Source organism: Oncorhynchus tshawytscha, linkage group LG10 (genome assembly GCF_018296145.1).
Source record: "Oncorhynchus tshawytscha isolate Ot180627B linkage group LG10, Otsh_v2.0, whole genome shotgun sequence".
NCBI classification, from domain to species: Eukaryota; Metazoa; Chordata; class Actinopteri; order Salmoniformes; family Salmonidae; genus Oncorhynchus; species Oncorhynchus tshawytscha.
The window spans coordinates 9,734,974-9,753,134 of NC_056438.1; the positions used below are offsets into that span (position 1 = coordinate 9,734,974).

An 18,161-nucleotide genomic window follows, 5' to 3' on the forward strand; every position below is an offset into this window, starting at 1 on the left:
GAGAAGGATTCCTCTACATACCGCTGCAGAGTATTGCCAACGTTGTGATGCGGGACATACCCGGCGTGTTTGTGCTTCTCTGCCGTGTGACTGAGCCCGGGGCCTAAGGCGGTAGGTAGGTAGTGCTGGCAGCCATGGCCCAGTCACAGAGAAAGGCCTGGACTCGTACAGAAAGGCAGATCATTGAAGCTACTGCTGAATCCCAAATCAACCCCTACCCCCTAATCAGGAGTAGTTGCACTATAAAGACGGACTGATCTGAACAAAAAACAACCTTTATTTAACTAGGTATGTCAGTTAAGAACAAATTCTTATTTATAATTACGGTCTATCCCCCCCAGGCCAAACCCGGACGACGCTGGGCCAACTGTGCGCCACCCTTTGGGACTCCCAATCACAGCCGGTTGTGATACAGCCTGGAATCGAACCAGGGTCTGTAGTGATGCCTCTAGCACTGAGATGCAAGGCCTTAGACCGCTGTGATACAGCCTGGAATTGAACCAGGGTGTCTGTAGTGACGCCTCTAGCACTGAGATGCAGTGTCCTAGACCGCTGCGCCACTCGGGAGCCCGAGCTCTAACCATTCAATGTTTACAGATATGGATTTTTTTTTTAAAGGTCAACCACCTGCACTGCTTATACCTATCCAGCCCCTAACATCGAGGGGATAGGGAACGAATTGGGACCGCCTGGAAGTGTAGGGGGTTGATTTGGGCTGCAACGGAAGACCTTGCAGTAGCACCTCGAAGTAGAAAAAAAAAGACAAGCTTACAGAGGGGATTCGTCTCAAATGGCACCCTATTCCCTATATAGGCCCTGGTCAGAAGTAGTGCACTGTATAGGGAACAGGGTACTATTTGGGACATATACATAGTAACATTAAAAAAAATCACATTTTGTTGTTCAGCAGTTCACATGTTATTGTCAATTTTTTTTTGTTTCATTCATTGCAATATTAACAGTATTTACAGTTTTTAAAGACCAAAGTCTTTAATTCTCATTGGTTTTGCTCTGAAAGTCTACATCTTAGTTAAATTCATTTCTATTGTCTGATAAAAATGTTCCCCTGCAGTTCTTGTTTAATACAAAACATATCATTAGCACTGCTATCAAAGATTGTCATTTAAACAAGATGGTTCTTCATATTTGAGACATTTATTTTTAAATGGGGCTAGTTGTCGGAGTGCAGCCATCACTCTAAGATGGCGGTGGTTGTTAACTACCACACGGTCTCTGTCCCAAATGGCACCCGGTTCCCTATATAGTACACTACTTTTGACCAGGGCCTAGGCACCCTACTCCCTATATATAGTGCACTACTTTTGACCAGGGCCTGTGGGGAATAGGGTGCCATTTGGGACACAGCCACATTAACACTCATTCTCAATCCATCTTTCCTTGATTCCTTACCCCACCGCTCCTCGTGTTCTTCTAAAAATGCACTGGAGAAGAAGGTCAGGGGGAAGGGAGGGACCAGTACGGTTGAGGAGGAAATAGGATACGAGGAAACAAGGAGAGATTAATTGAGGTGGAGAAGAGTTTATGAGAGAACCCAACCTCCATTTTGTTTTGTTCTGTCTCAGTGCATGTTGTCTGGACTCTCTCAGTGTTGCATAGTGGTAATGGGAGAAACAGTCCAAATGATTAACTAAAGGCCTGCTTGGGCTTTGGGTGGATGCTTTCACTAGAGTGAAGTTAAATCTATTTCTTGCTGGCAAACTAGTTGTTCTTGTATGGGTAAGGTCTCATCCACCTCTTTTAGTCTCATTTTATCTGTCTCCTTCTACCTCTCCACCCTCTACTTTATTTTGATTTACCTTTTATTTATTACTGCCTCCTACCTCTCAACACCTTCCTCTTCCTCCTGTCTCTCCCACTATCCATCTCCCTCCTTCCCTCTCTCCTGTCTCTCTTTCCTCTCCTTCCACCTGTCTCTCCATCTCTCCCTCCATCCCTCTCTCCTGTCTCTCTTTCCTCTCCCTCCATCCCACTATCCATCTCTCTCCTTCCTCTCCTTCCATCCCTCTCTCCTGTCTCTCTCTTTCCTCTCCCTCCATCCCTCTCTCCCCCTTCTATCCATCTCTCCATCCCTCCATCCCTTCCTCCCTCCATCCCTCTCTGTCTCTCTTTTCCTCTCCCTCCATCCCTCTCTCCTGTCCTGTCTCTCTTTCCTCTCCCTCCATCCCTCCTCTCCTTCCTCTCCATCTCTCCCTCCATCCCTCTCCCTCCATCCCTCTCTCCTGTCTCTCTCTCCCCCTTCCTTCCTCTCCCTCCATCCCTCTCTCCTGTCTCTCCCTCTTCCTTCCTCTCCCTCCATCCCTCTCTCCTTCCTCTCCCTCCATCCCTCTTTTCCTCTCCCTCCATCCCTTCCTTCCTCCCTCCATCCCTCTCCCCTTCCTCTCCCTCCATCCCTCTCTCCTTCCTCTCCCTCCATCCCCCTCCTCCCTCTTCCTCTCCCCCCTCTCCCTCCATCCCTCTCTCCTTCCTCTCCCCCCATCCCTCTCTCCTTCCTCTCCCTCCATCCCTCTCTCCTTCCTCCATCCCTCTCTCCTGTCTCCCTCTCCCTTTCCTGTCTCTCCCCTCCCCCATCCTCTCCCTCCATCCCTCCATCCCTCTTCCTCTTCCTCTCCCCCATCCATCCTCTCCTCTCCATCCCCTCTCCTTCCTCTCCCTCCATCCCTCTCTCCTGTCTCTCTCTTTCCTCTCCCCTTCCTCTCCCTCCATCCCTCTCTACACTTTGCTGATTGTGGGTCAGTAGCAGCTGAGAACAGGGAGGCCCATCTCTCCCTTTCTCAATCCATCTTCTGTCCCCCTCTTTTTCTCTCCCAATTTCAATTCAAGGGGCTTTATTGGCATGGGAAACATCCCCTTCTCTGTACTCTGATGCCCGTGGTTCAATAGCGGTACGATTACGGTGGGTTCTGTCTCTTGGTGAGAGAACAGGTAGGCCCATCCCTCTCTCCATCCTCTGTCTCTCCCTTCCTCCTTCCAATCCTCTCTCTTCTCCATCTCTCTCGCCCCCCCTCCACCCCCATCCTCCTCTCTACTCAGATGATCGTGGTGGGATGATAGGGGTATGTTCTGTCTCTGTCTCCTTATGACTGAACAGGTAGGCCCACCAGCTGGGGGACTTGGTCATCTGTTTGGCTGCTCCCGCACTCTTCACCCGCCTCATCTCCTATAGAGGTCAAGGGTTATGCAATAGAGCGAGAGAAAGAAAGGAACACTGTTTATTTTGGGGCCTATTTAATTTTTTGTTGATACAAGATTGAAGCATCTCATCTCCACTCTATCCTCCCACAACCCGTCCTCTCACCCCTCCTTCCCCCTTCCACAGCCCCACGTCTCACTCATCCTCCCCCCCCCCCCGTTCCCCCTCCTCTCTCCCACAGACCCACGTCTCACCCCCTCCTCTCTCCCACAGACCCACGTCTCACCCCCTCCTCTCTCCCACAGACCCACGTCTCACCCCCTCCTCTCCCACAGACTCACGTCTCACCCCCTCCTCTCTCCCACAGACCCACGTCTCACCCCCTCCTCTCTCCCACAGACCCACGTCTCACCCCCTCCTCTCTCCCACAGACCCACGTCTCACCCCCTCCTCTCTCCCACAGACCCACGTCTCACCCCCTCCTTTCTCCCACAGACCCACGTCTCACCCCCTCCTCTCTCCCACAGACCCACGTCTCACCCCCTCCTTTCTCCCACAGACCCACGTCTCACCCCTTTATCCAGCCACGTATCGAACTCGTCACTCATGCGTCGGAGCTGCCGCCCGTATCTCTTGGCCGCCCAGAGGGCAGGGGGGGCCGACTGGGAGCGACCCCGGAAAGATGCTCCGTCTGTGGGCACGCCTTCCACCCCTGGCCCCCTACCCTGGAGCTCCTGGGCCTGGGACTCTGAGTTCATCCTCAACCGACCCTCTCCTATAGGAGAGAGAAGAGGGAGAGTTGTCTGTGGCCTTGTCTGTGAACCAGAACAGCCGATAGGGCAGGAGCCTGTCCCCTGTTTCTGTAGTGGGGCATCTTGATGTACAAGTACACCCCCTGGACAGGACACTAGTCTATCGCATTGGCCAAAACTCCAATCCATCTCCTTATTGCCGAGTGCCAAACAGAGGACAGCCATAGCAACAAGACAGTAGATGTTACTGGGGTTCATTATGACAGCCATAGCAACAAGATAGTAGATGTTACTGGGGTTCATTATGACAGCCATAGCAACAAGATAGTAGATGTTACTGGGGTTCATTATGACAGCCATAGCAACAAGATAGTAGATGTTACTGGGGTTCATTATGACAGCCATAGCAACAAGACAGTAGATGTTACTGGGGTTCATTATGACAGCCATAGCAACAAGATAGTAGATGTTACTGGGGTTCATTATGACAGCCATAGCAACAAGATAGTAGATGTTACTGGGGTTCATTATGACAGCCATAGCAACAAGATAGTAGATGTTATTGGGGTTCATTATGACAGCCATAGCAACAAGATAGTAGATGTTATTGGGGTTCATTATGACAGCCATAGCAACAAGATAGTAGATGTTATTGGGGTTCATTATGACAGCCATAGCAACAAGATAGTAGATGTTACTGGGGTTCATTATGACAGCCATAGCAACAAGATAGTAGATGTTACTGGGGTTCATTATGACAGCCATAGCAACAAGATAGTAGATGTTATTGGGGTTCATTATGACAGCCATAGCAACAAGATAGTAGATGTTACTGGGGTTCATTATGACAGCCATAGCAACAAGATAGTAGATGTTACTGGGGTTCATTATGACAGCCATAGCAACAAGATAGTAGATGTTATTGGGGTTCATTATGACAGCCATAGCAACAAGATAGTAGATGTTACTGGGGTTCATTATGACAGCCATAGCAACAAGATAGTAGATGTTACTGGGGTTCATTATGACAGCCATAGCAACAAGATAGTAGATGTTACTGGGGTTCATTATGACAGCCATAGCAACAAGATAGTAGATGTTACTGGGGTTCATTATGACAGCCATAGCAACAAGATAGTAGATGTTATTGGGGTTCATTATGAGTGGTTAACTATCAGGGTGATATTCATTAGGGCTCGCAGTGGAAAACATTTTTGCGTTTCTTATTGGAAAAGTCCAGCTAGTCCATCCTTGTTTCAGTGCGTTTTCTTCCGCTTGGGGCCTAATGAACACGACCCTGGTAAGACCAATAGTGGTTATTTCCCAGAGTCCTCTGGGGCGTCCTACCTGCCAGTCTCATCTCAGGCACAGTGAGGGCGTGGCCTATTGGACCGCCAGTCATCCCCTTTCCGGCAGACGATTGGTCCTTTTCGGTTTCTCCTACCTCCTCTGAGGGCTCTGACTCACTGTCTGATATAGTAAACATCTGAGCCATGCTGACATCTATGGAGGAAGAGTGAGTGAGGAGGGGAAACGAGAAAGCAGTGAGATGACAGAGGGGAAACGAGAAAGCAGTGAGATGACAGAGGGGAAGAGGGATGGAGAGAGAGAGGGGAAGAGGGATGGAGAGAGAGAGGGGAAGAGGGATGGAGAGAGAGAGAGAGATGGAGAGATGGCAGAAGAGATGGAGAGAGGGCAGAGAGAGAGGGGAAGAGGGATGGAGAGAGAGAGGGGAAGAGGGATGGAGAGAGAGAGAGAGGGGAGCAAGAGAGGGCAGAGAGAGATAGCAGAAAGGGGGGAGAAAGAGAAAAGAGGCAGAGAGGAGAGGAAGACAACATTATTACACAAATGTGCTTGACCCTGAATAGACCCTGAATCTTTGTACCAAGCTTTAGCTCAGGAGGCCAACTCAGTCTTGGCATCCTGGTGCCCTGAGTTCAAATCCCAGTCAATCAAATCAAATGTATTTATATAGCCCTTCGTACATCAGCTGATATCTCAAAGTGCTGTACAGAAACCCAGTCTAAAACCCCAAACAGCAAGCAATGCAGGTGTAGAAAGAAGTACGGTGGCTAGGAAAAACTCCCTAGAAAGGCCAGAACCTAGAGAGGAACCAGGCTAATCACACATTGGAATGAATGAAAGACAAACAACTAACCTTGAATTCACCATCACACACACAGGAATAGACTTACAAGAAACACTATATTGGTAGTATCTAGGCCTAATTATATAATACCATAGTTATAACAAATGATGTAACCAAACATATAATTCATGTTTAAACCCTTATTGTGATTAAAACTGACACACAACGTTAGTCTCGGTTGAATAATCTTTCACGATGTTGCAACAATATTTATTTGCTTATAAGTGCACGCACACAAACACAACTTTCTCCGCTCCTTGGTCCAAAGGTATCAACGTTATCATACACCGGCACGATAAAGTTATGTTTACCGTGGAGAAAAGCGGGGTATAATGTGATATCATTAAAATGAACAAGTAGTTACATTCAAGCACACCCAAATTAGCTCAAATGCTACAATTGTTTCGGTGCTCTTCGATCCTGGAGACAATGGAAAACTTAGCAACACCACCAACCACGCAGTCGACTCGGTTTGATAACGTAAAAAAAAAACAGAATATAAAACACATTTTCTTACCCAAAGTATTTTTAACGGGTAAATATGTTCGAGCAGCCGCGTATCGCGCTTTCTATTTCCAACTTGATATTGTTGTTATCTGGTCTTTTTTGTTGTTCGGATCCAGTTTGTCTTCCCTCCCCCAATAGCGTAGCGGCAGTCTATCCACCGCGCCGCTCGCTGTCCTGCGCTCCACCAATGACCGGGCCCTGCGCGGGGCGGGTTGGACTGTCCTCGCCGCTGACGTCACTGTTGCGAGCTAGGACTCTGCTCCCGTTTTGTTTTTCTCACCGGCTGCCCCCTAATATGCGGTATAGGAGCGCAGCAGAAATATTCTACCCAAACATACAGTACGGTAGATAGGTAACCCAGTGGCCTCCACTAAGGGCATGTATGGTACCTTGGTGATGTAAGCTATATGCTGTACAACCCACGCGTCACCAAACGGTCATTTTCTAGTCATTTTCTCTTATCTGAAGGATTTCTAGAAACTTTATTCAAGTTTTTTTTTTCTTACTTCGTTTTGTGGATGATTGTACCTGTTTCCTCTGACCTGTTTCCTCTGACCTGTTCCCTCTGACCTGTTTCCTCTGACTGGACCTGTTCCCTCTGACCTGTTCCCTCTGACTGGACCTGTTCCCTCTGACCTGTTTCCTCTGACTGGTCCTGTTTCCTCTGACCTGTTTCCTCTGACTGGACCTGTTTCCTCTGACTGGACCTGTTTCCTCTGACTGGTCCTGTTTCCTCTGACTGGTCCTGTTTCCTCTGACCTGTTTCCTCTGACTGGACCTGTTTCCTCTGACCTGTTTCCTCTGACTGGTCCTGTTTCCTCTGACCTGTTTCCTGGTCTGACTGGTCCTGTTTCCTGTTTGGACCTGTTTCTGACTGGTCCTGTTTCCTCTGACTGGTCCTGTTTCCTCTGACTGGTCCTGTTTCCTCTGACTGGTCCTGTTTCCTCTGACTGGTCCTGTTCCCTCTGACTGGACCTGTTCCCTCTGACTGGTCCTGTTCCTGTTCCTCTGACTGGTCCTGTTCCCTCTGACCTGTTTCCTCTGACTGGACCTGTTTCCTCTGACTGGACCTGTTTCCTCTGACTGGTTCTGTTTCCTCTGACTGGTCCTGTTTCCTCTGACTGGTCCTGTTTCCTCTGACTGGTCCTCTCTCCTCTGACTGGTCCTGTTTCCTCTGACTGGACCTGTTCCCTCTGACTGGTCCTGTTCCCTCTGACCTGTTTCCTCTGACTGGACCTGTTTCCTCTGACTGGTTCCTGTTTCCTCTGACTGGTCCTGTTTTCCCTCTGACTGGACCTGTTTCCTCTGACTGGTCCTGTTTCCTCTGACTGGTCCTGTTCCCTCTGACTGGTCCTGTTCCCTCTGACTGGTCCTGTTTCCTCTGACTGGTCCTGTTCCCTCTGACTGGTCCTGTTCCCTCTGACCTGTTCCCTCTGACTGGTCCTGTTCCCTCTGACCTGTTTCCTCTGACTGGTCCTGTTCCCTGACTGACCTGTTTCCTCTGACCTGGTCCTGTTTCCTCTGACTGGACCCTGTTTCCTCTGACCCTGTTTCCTCTGACTGGACCTGTTCCCTCTGACCTGTTTCCTCCTGACTGGTCCTGTTCCCTCTGACCTGTTCCCTCTGACTGGTCCTGTTCCCTGGTCCTGACCTGTTCCCTCTGACTGGTCCTGTTCCCTCTGACCTGTTTCCTCTGACTGGTCCTGTTCCCTCTGACCTGTTTCCTCTGACTGGTCCTGTTTCCTCTGACTGGTCCTGTTCCCTCTGACTGGTCCTGTTTCCTCTGACTGGTCCTGTTCCCTCTGACTGGTCCTGTTTCCTCTGACTGGTGTTTCCTGACTGGTCCTGTTCCCTCTGACTGGTCCTGTTTCCTGACTGACTGGTCCTGTTCCCTCTGACTGGTCCTGTTTCCTCTCTGACTGGTCCTGTTTCCTCTGACTGGTCCTGTTTCCTCTGACTGGTCCTGTTTGTTTCCTCTGACTGGTCCTGTTCCCTCTGACTGGTCCTGTTTCCTCTGACTGGTCCTGTTTCCTCTGACTGGTCCTGTTTCCTCTGACTGGTCCTGTTCCCTCTGACTGGTCCTGTTTCCTCTGACTGGTCCTGTTTCCTCTGACTGGTCCTGTTTCCTCCTGACTGGTCCTGTTTCCTCTGACTGGTCCTGTTTCCTCTGACTGGTCCTGGACCTGTTCCCTCTGACTGGTCCTGTTTCCTCTGACTGGTCCTGTTGGTCCTCTGACTGGTCCTGTTCCCTGACTGTTGGTCTGACCTGTTCCCTCTGACTGGTCCTGTTCCCTCTGACTGGTCCTGTTTCCTCTGACTGGTCCTGTTTCCTCTGACTGGACCTGTTCCCTCTGACTGGTCCTGTTTCCTCTGACTGTTCCCTCTGACTGGTCCTGTTTCCTCTGACTGGTCCTGTTTCCTCTGACTGGTCCTGTTCCCTCTGACTGGTCCTGTTTCCTCTGACTGGACCTGTTCCCTCTGACTGGTCCTGTTTCCTCTGACTGGTCCTGTTTCCTCTGACTGGACCTGTTTCCTCTGACTGGACCTGTTCCCTCTGACTGGTCCTGTTTCCTCTGACTGGTCCTGTTTCCTCTGACTGGTCCTGTTCCCTCTGACTGGTCCTGTTTCCTCTGACTGGTCCTGTTTCCTCTGACTGGACCTGTTCCTGGACCTCTGACTGGTCCTGTTTCCTCTGACTGGACCTGTTCCCTCTGACTGGTCCTGTTTCCTCTGACTGGTTTCCTGACTGGTCCTGTTCTGACTGGTCCTGTTTCCTCTGACTGGTCCTGTTTCCTCTGACTGGTCCTGTTTCCTCTGACTGGTCCTGTTCCCTCTGACTGGACCTGTTCCCTCTGACTGGTCCTGTTCCCTCTGACTGGACCTGTTTCCTCTGACTGGATCAGTTCCCTCTAACAGTAGTGATGGTGTCATTAACAGTAGTGATGATGTCATTAACAGTATGGCTCAGTTGGTAGAGCATGGCTCTTGCGTCAGGTTAGAGGGTTCCTCTCCCGGGGCCACCCCATATGTAAAATGTGCATATTGGCATATTGTTATAAATATATACAGGTACAGGTAACTTGAGTAAATGAGGGATACTGAAAGCAGGTGCTGCCACACAGGTGTGAAATGAACATCCCATCATGCTTAGGGTCATGTATTAACTGACCATCCTACCGATCCTCGACTTTGGCAATGTCATTTACAAAATAGCCTCCAACACTCTACTCAACAAATTGGATGCAGTCTATTACAGTGCCATCCGTTTTGTCACCAAAGCCCCATATACTACCCACCACTGGGACCTGTACGCTCTCGTTGGCTGGCCCTCGCTATATATTCTTCGCCAGATCCACTGGCTCCAGGTCATCTAAGTCTTTGCTAGGTAAAGCTCCGCCTTATCTCAGCTCACTGGTCACGATAACAACACCCACTAGAAGCACGCGCTCCAGCAGGTATATCTCACTGGTCATCCCCAAAGCCAACACTTCCTTTGGCCGCCTTTCCTTCCAGTTCTCTGCTGCCAGTGACTGGAACGAATTGCAAAAGTCGCTGAAGTTGGAGACTTATATCTCCCTCACTAACTTTAAGCATCAGCTATCTGAGCAGCTTACTGATCGCTGCAGCTGTACACAGCCCATCTGTAAATAGCCCAGCCAATTATTTTGCTCACCATGGCTAGAAGAAGATATCTCTGGGACTTTAAAAGAGGGGTGGTTGTTGGGACACATTTGCCAGGAGATTCAGTGACAAAGACTGCTCAACTTGCTGATATTTCTTGATATTCAGTGGCTGTCTCAGTCACCAGATCCCAACCCAATTGAACACTTACTCAACCCAATTGAACACTTACTCAACCCAATTGAACACTTACTCAACCCAATTGAACACTTACTCAACCCAATTGAACACTTACTCAACCCAATTGAACACTTACTCAAACCAATTTAACACTTACTCAAACCAATTTAACACTTACTCAAACCAATTTAACACTTACTCAAACCAATTTAACACTTACTCAAACCAATTGAACACTTACTCAAACCAATTTAACACTTACTCAAACCAATTTAACACTTACTCAACCCAATGTAACACTTACTCAACCCAATGTAACACTTACTCAACCCAATGTAACACTTACGGTAGATTCTGGAGCGGTGCCCGAATTTGTCATGGAAGAATGATGACGCATCACTCCAAGAAAGTTCCAGGCAGTCGTAGAATCTTTGCCAAGGCTCATTGAAGCTGTTCTGGTGGCTCGTGGTGATACCAACGCCCTATTAGGGCACTACCCATTACCCTTAGTGTTGTACCTCTGTGACAAGAAGAAGCCCCAACAGCCACACTCTTCTACACCCTGTAGTCCTGTCATTTCACCTGTATCTAGGCGTTCACACTGATCGACAGGTAGGGACACTGAGGCAGACGGGGGAGAATCTCAATTGCGTACTCCTCCCGTACTCTCCCCATCGTCTCCTTATCAAAACCCATTGGATGAGAAAGCCCGAAGGTCCCTCCCCTGACCTCCTCTTCCAATGGGGTTTGAGAAGGTGATGAGAGAGGATGTGTGGAGTATGCAATTGAGAAAAGACCAGGGAGAAGTGATTCAGGCAGCTGCAGTAGAGGAGACCTGTGGGAGAAGGGAGGAAGGTAGGGAAGAGGCCTATTTGAGAGAACCCTGCAATACCTCAATAGGCCACATGGGGCCTCTAGAAGTGATTATTTTAGAGGATGTAGTTGAATAAAATGATCAGCAGGTGGCGTAGCAAGACAGGAAACACTGATCTTTAGTATCAAGTGGCAACAGCGCTGCTCTGTTATAGCTGGGGAATGAACTGGCTTCCTACACACTGACCCAAGGTCTGTTTTGAGACCTCCCTCCCCGATGTTTATGGTCAAGGTTTTGGAAGAGTAAGCTGATCCTAAATCTGTACCTAAGGCTAAGGGAATATTCTACCCCTTAAATTGTATTCTATTTTTGTTAATAACCACTCACTTTAGCATAAGATTACTAAAATATGTAAAAACTGTTATGATTAATGTGGAATATCATAGAGGATTAGGTAATCATAATCTCTCAGGATGAAGACCTGTTAGTTCATAGTTGAGTGTGTGAGAGAGACAGAGAGATTAGACCCAACCAAATCATGAGAAAACTAAAAGATAATTACTTGACACATTGGAATGACCCTAAACAGAGAGTACACAGTGGCGCAGCGGTCTAAGGCATCTCAGTGCTAGAGGCGTCACTACGACACCCTGGTTTGATTCCAGACTGTATCACAACCGGCCGGGAGTCACATAGGGTGGCGCACAATTGGCCCAGCGTGGTCCGGGTTTGGCCGGTGTAGGCCGTTATTGTAAACAAAGAATTTGTTCTTAACTGACTTGCCTAGTTTAAATATAGGTAAAAAACTGTGACTGACCAAAAATTAAGGAAAGCTTTGACTATGTACAGACTCAGTGAGTGTAGCCTTGCTATTGAGAAAGGCCGCTGTAGGCAGACCTGGCTCTCAAGAGAAGACAGGCTATGTGCCCACTGACCACAAAATGAGGTGGAAACTGAGCTGCACTTCTTAACCTCCTGCCAAACGTATGACCATATTAGAGAGACATATTTCCCTCAGATTACACAAACCCACAAAGAATTTGAAAACACATACAACTTTGATAAACTCCCATATCTACTGGGTGAAATACCACAGTGTGCATCACAGCAGCAAGATATGTGACCTGTTGCCACAAGAAAAGGGCAACCAGTGAAGAACAAACACAACCTATATGTATGTTAATTATTTTCCCTTTTGTACTTTAACCATTTGTACATCGTTACAACACTGTATATTGACATAATATAACATTTGAAATGTCTTTTATTCTTTTGGAACTTTTGTGAGTGTAATGTTTACTGTTCATTTTGATTGTTTATTTCACTTTTGTTTATTATCTACTTCACTTGCTTCAACAATGTAAACATATGTTTCCCATGTCAATAAAGCCCCTTGAATTGAATTGAAATTGAATACAGAGAGAGAGAGAACGAGAGAGAGAACGAGAGAGAGAACGAGAGAGAGAACGAGAGAGAGAACGAGAGAGAGAACGAGAGAGAGAACGAGAGAGAGAACGAGAGAGAGAACGAGAGAGAGAACGAGAGAGAGAACGAGAGAGAGAACGAGAGAGAGAACGAGATAGAGAACGAGAGAGAGAACGAGAGAGAGAATGAGAGAGAGAACGAGAGAGAGAAAGAGAACGAGAGAGAATGAGAGAGAGAACGAGAGAGAGAACGAGAGAGAGAACGAGAGAGAGAACGAGAGAGAGAACGAGAGAGAGAACGAGAGAGAGAACGAGAGAGAGAACGAGAGAGAGAACGAGAGAGAGAACGAGAGAGAGAACGAGAGAGAGAACGAGAGAGAGAACGAGAGAGAGAACGAGAGAGAGAACGAGAGAGAACGAGAGAGAGAACGAGAGAGAGAACGAGAGAGAGAACGAGAGAGAGAACGAGAGAGAGAACGAGATAGAGAACGAGAGAGAGAACGAGAGAGAGAACGAGAGAGAGAACGAGAGAGAACGAGAGAGAGAACGAGATAGAGAACGAGAGAGAGAACGAGAGAGAGAACGAGAGAGAGAACGAGAGAGAGAACGAGAGAGAGAACGAGAGAGAGAACGAGCAAGAGGGAAAGAGTGAGGGGGGAAGTAGAGAAACAGAAAGAGAGACAGGGGTAATGAGTTTTAATATGGGTTGTTAACAGAATGACAGAGTACATGAAAGTATCCTGCCCTCTGATGTTCTTGGAGACTCTTTTACAGGTTCATGTCTTCTGCATGCAGAGCCTCAATCTGGTGTTTCTCCTATTTTTATTTAATTTTTATTTCACCTTTATCTCTCTCTCTCTCTCTCTCTCTCTCTCTGTGTCGGTGGCTGGTAGACATCCCTGTATTTCAGTCCTATACAATTATCAGACATTTATATCCCTACAGAACAGAACTAACCTCGCCCTTCTCCCATACAGCCAATCTCCACTGAAGACCATACAACTATCTCAACACTATACTTAAAAAAGGTTCCTTATTGCAAGGAGAGTCAAACATTACAGTAGACATTACAGAAGAAGAATAACCTCTCTCTCTTTTTCTCTCTCGCAATTTCAATTTAAGGGATTTATTAGCATGGGAAACATTAACATTTCCAAAGCAAGTGAAGTAGATAATAAACAAAAGTGAAATAAACAATAAAAATGAACAGTAAACATTAAACTCACAGAAGTTCCAAAAGAATAAAGACATTACAAATGTCATATTATGTATATATACAGTGTTGTAACAATGTACAAATGGTTAAAGTACACAAGGGAAAATAAATAAGCATAAATATGGGTTGTATTTACAATGGTGTTTGTTCTTCACTGGTTGCCCTTTTCTCGTGGCAACAGGTCACCTTATTTCACTCAAACACAATACATTTGGCAGGAGGTTAGGAAGTGCAGCTCAGTTTCCACCTCATATTGTGGGCAGTGTGAACATAGCCTGTCTTCTCTTGAGAGCCAGGTCTGTCTACGGCAGCCTTTCTCAATAGCAAGGCTATGCTCACTGAGTCTGTACATAGTTAAATCTTTCCTTACGTTTGGGTCAGTCACAGTGGTCAGGTATTCTGCCACTGTGAACTCTCTGGGTAGGGCCAAATAGCATTATAGTTTACTCTGTTTCTTTGTTAATTCTTTCCAATGTGTTTTTTCCTGATTTGGTTGGGTCTAATCGAGTTGCTGTCCTGGGGCTCTGTGGGGTGTGTTTGTGTTTGTGAACAGCTTGCTTAGGAGACTCTTTTACAGGTTCATGTCTTCTGCATGCAGAGCCTCAATCTGGTGTTTCTCCTATTTTTTTATTTTATTTTTTTATTTCACCTTTATTTAACCAGGTAGGCTAGTTGAGAACAAGTTCTCATTTGCAACTGCGACCTGGCCAAGATAAAGCATAGCAGTGTGAGCAGACAACACAGAGTTACACATGGAATAAACAATTAACAAGTCAATAACACAGTAGAAAACAAAGGGGGGAGTCTATATACAATGTGTGCAAAAGGCATGAGGAGGTAGGCGAATAATTACAATTTTGCAGATTAACACTGGAGTGATAAATGATCAGATGGTCATGTACAGGTAGAGATATTGGTGTGCAAAAGTGCAGAAAAGTAAATAAATGAAAACAGTATGGGGATGAGGTAGGTGAAAATGGGTGGGCTATTTAACAATAGACTATGTACAGCTGCAGCGATCGGTTAGCTGCTCAGATAGCTGATGTTTGAAGTTGGTGAGGGAGATAAAAGTCTCCAACTTCAGCGATTTTTGCAATTCGTTCCAGTCACAGGCAGCAGAGTACTGGAACGAAAGGCGGCCAAATGAGGTGTTGGCTTTAGGGATGATCAGTGAGATACACCTGCTGGAGCGCGTGCTACGGATGGGTGTTGCCATCGTGACCAGTGAACTGAGATAAGGCGGAGCTTTACCTAGCATGGACTTGTAGATGACCTGGAGCCAGTGGGTCTGGCGACGAATATGTAACAAGGGCCAGCCGACTAGAGCATACAAGTCGCAGTGGTGGGTGGTATAAGGTGCTTTAGTGACAAAACGGATGGCACTGTGATAGACTGCATCCAGTTTGCTGAGTAGAGTGTTGGAAGCCATTTTGTAGATGACATCGCCAAAGTCGAGGATTGGTAGGATAGTCAGTTTTACTAGGGTAAGCTTGGCGGCGTGAGTGAAGGAGGCTTTGTTGCGGAATAGAAAGCCGACTCTTGATTTGATTTTTGATTGGAGATGTTTGATATGAGTCTGGAAGGAGAGTTTGCAGTCTAGCCTGACACCTAGGTACTTATAGATGTCCACATATTCAAGGTCGGAACCATCCAGGGTGGTGATGCTAGTCGGGCATGCGGGTGCAGGCAGCGATCGGTTGAAAAGCATGCATTTGGTTTTACTAGCGTTTAAGAGCAGTTGGAGGCCACGGAAGGAGTGTTGTATGGCATTGAAGCTTGTTTGGAGGTTAGATAGCACAGTGTCCAATGACGGGCCGAAAGTATATAGAATGGTGTCGTCTGCGTAGAGGTGGATCAGGGAATCGCCCGCAGCAAGAGCAACATCATTGATATACACAGAGAAAAGAGTCGGCCCGAGAATACAACAGGTGTAGTAGACCTTACAGTGAAATGCTGAATACAACAGGTGTAGTAGACCTTACAGTGAAATGCTGAATACAACAGGTGTAGTAGACCTTACAGGGAAATGCTGAATACAACAGGTGTAGTAGACCTTACAGTGAAATGCTGAATACAACAGGTGTAGGTAGACCTTACAGTGAAATGCTGAATACAACAGGTGTAGGTAGACCTTACAGTGAAATGCTGAATACAACAGGTGTAGTAGACCTTACAGTGAAATGCTGAATACAACAGGTGTAGTAGACCTTACAGTGAAATGCTGAATACAACAGGTGTAGTAGACCAGTGAAATGCTGAATACAACAGTGAAACCTTACAGTGAAATGCTGAATACAACAGGTGTAGTAGACCTTACAGTGAAATGCTGAATACAACAGGTGTAGTAGACCTTACAGTGAAATGCTGAATACAACAGGTGTAGTAGACCTTACAGTGAAATGCTGAATACAACAGGTGTAGTAGACCTTACAGTGAAATGCTGAATACAACAGGTGTAGTAGACCTTACAGTGAAATGCTGAATACAACAGGTGTAGTAGACCTTACAGTGAAATGCTGAATACAACAGGTGTAGTAGACCTTACAGTGAAATGCTGAATACAACAGGTGTAGTAGACCTTACAGTGAAATGCTGAATACAACAGGTGTAGTAGACCTTACAGTGAAATGCTGAATACAACAGGTGTAGTAGACCTTACAGTGAAATGCTGAATACAACAGGTGTAGTAGACCTTACAGTGAAATGCTGAATACAACAGGTGTAGTAGACCTTACAGGGAAATGCTGAATACAACAGGTGTAGTAGACCTTACAGTGAAATGCTGAATACAACAGGTGTAGTAGACCTTACAGGGAAATGCTGAATACAACAGGTGTAGTAGACCTTACAGTGAAATGCTGAATACAACAGGTGTAGTAGACCTTACAGTGAAATGCTGAATACAACAGGTGTAGTAGACCTTACAGTGAAATGCTGAATACAACAGGTGTAGTAGACCTTACAGTGAAATGCTGAATACAACAGGTGTAGTAGACCTTACAGTGAAATGCTGAATACAACAGGTGTAGTAGACCTTACAGTGAAATGCTGAATACAACAGGTGTAGTAGACCTTACAGTGAAATGCTGAATACAACAGGTGTAGTAGACCTTACAGTGAAATGCTGAATACAACAGGTGTAGTAGACCTTACAGTGAAATGCTGAATACAACAGGTGTAGTAGACCTTACAGTGAAATGCTGAATACAACAGGTGTAGTAGACCTTACAGTGAAATGCTTACTTACAAGACCTTAACCGACAATGTAGTTTTAAGAAAAATAAACACAAAAAAAAGAAATAAAAGCAACAAATAATTATAGAGTAGCATTAAAATAACAATAGCTATATACAGGGGGTACCTGTGCAGAGTCAATGTGCGGGGGCACCGGTGTCGAGGTAATTATGTACATGTAGGTAGAGTTATTAAAGTGACTATGTATAGATAATAACAGAGAGTAGCAGCAGCGTGGAAGGGGGGTGGGGGGGTGGGGGCAATGCAAATAGTTTTGATTAGATGTTCAGGAGTCTTCTGGCTTGGGGGTAGAAGCTGTTTAGAAGCCTCTTGGACCTAGACTTGGCGCTCCGGTACCGTTTGCCATGCGGTAGCAGAAAGAACAGTCTATGACTTGGGTGGCTGGAGTCTTTGACAATTTTTATGGCCTTCCTCTGACACCGCCTGGTATTTAAAATTTTTAAAATTTAAAATTTAACCTTTATTTAACCAGGCAAGTCAGTTAAGAACAAATTCTTATTTTCAATGAAGGCCTAGGAACAGTGGGTTAACTGCCTGTTCAGGGGCAGAACGACAGATTTGTACCTTGTCAGCTCGGGGGTTTGAACTCGCAACCTTCCGGTTACTAGTCCAACGCTCTAACCACTAGGCTACGCTGCCCCAGAGGTCCTGGATGGCAAGAAGCTTTGCCCCGGTGATGTACTGGGCCGTACACACTACCCTCTGTAGTGCCTTGCGGTCGGAGGCCGAGCAGTTGCCATACCAGGAAGTGATGCAAACCAGGAAGTGATGCAAACCGTCAGGGTGTTGTTGATGGTGCAGCTGTAACCTTTTGAGGATCTGAGGACCCATGCCGAATCTTTTCAGTCCCCTGAAAACATTACTACTACTACCACCATCATTACTACAACTACCATCATCACTACTACTACCATCATCATTACAACTACCATCATCACTACTACTACCATCATCACTACTACTACTACCATCATCATTACTACTACCATCGTTACTACAACTACCATCATTACTACTACCATCATCACTACTACTACCATCATCATTTCTACTACCATCATTACTACAACTACCATCATTGCTACTACTACC

The 18,161-nt window shown here is 46.5% G+C and overlaps 1 protein-coding gene across 1 annotated transcript; it reads right to left on the reverse strand.

Annotated features, from left to right (window-relative positions):
• Positions 1–3,023: 3,023 nt before the first annotated feature.
• badb (BCL2 associated agonist of cell death b) lies at positions 3,024–6,762 on the reverse strand. The gene is made up of 4 exons (XM_042329459.1): positions 6,570–6,762; positions 5,251–5,406; positions 3,724–3,926; positions 3,024–3,178 (listed from the first exon to the last, which is right to left on the reverse strand). Exons 2-4 carry the CDS (start codon positions 5,396–5,398, stop codon positions 3,044–3,046), a joined length of 486 nt encoding a protein of 161 aa, XP_042185393.1. The 5' UTR covers positions 5,399–5,406; positions 6,570–6,762; the 3' UTR covers positions 3,024–3,043.
• Positions 6,763–18,161: the final 11,399 nt, after the last annotated feature.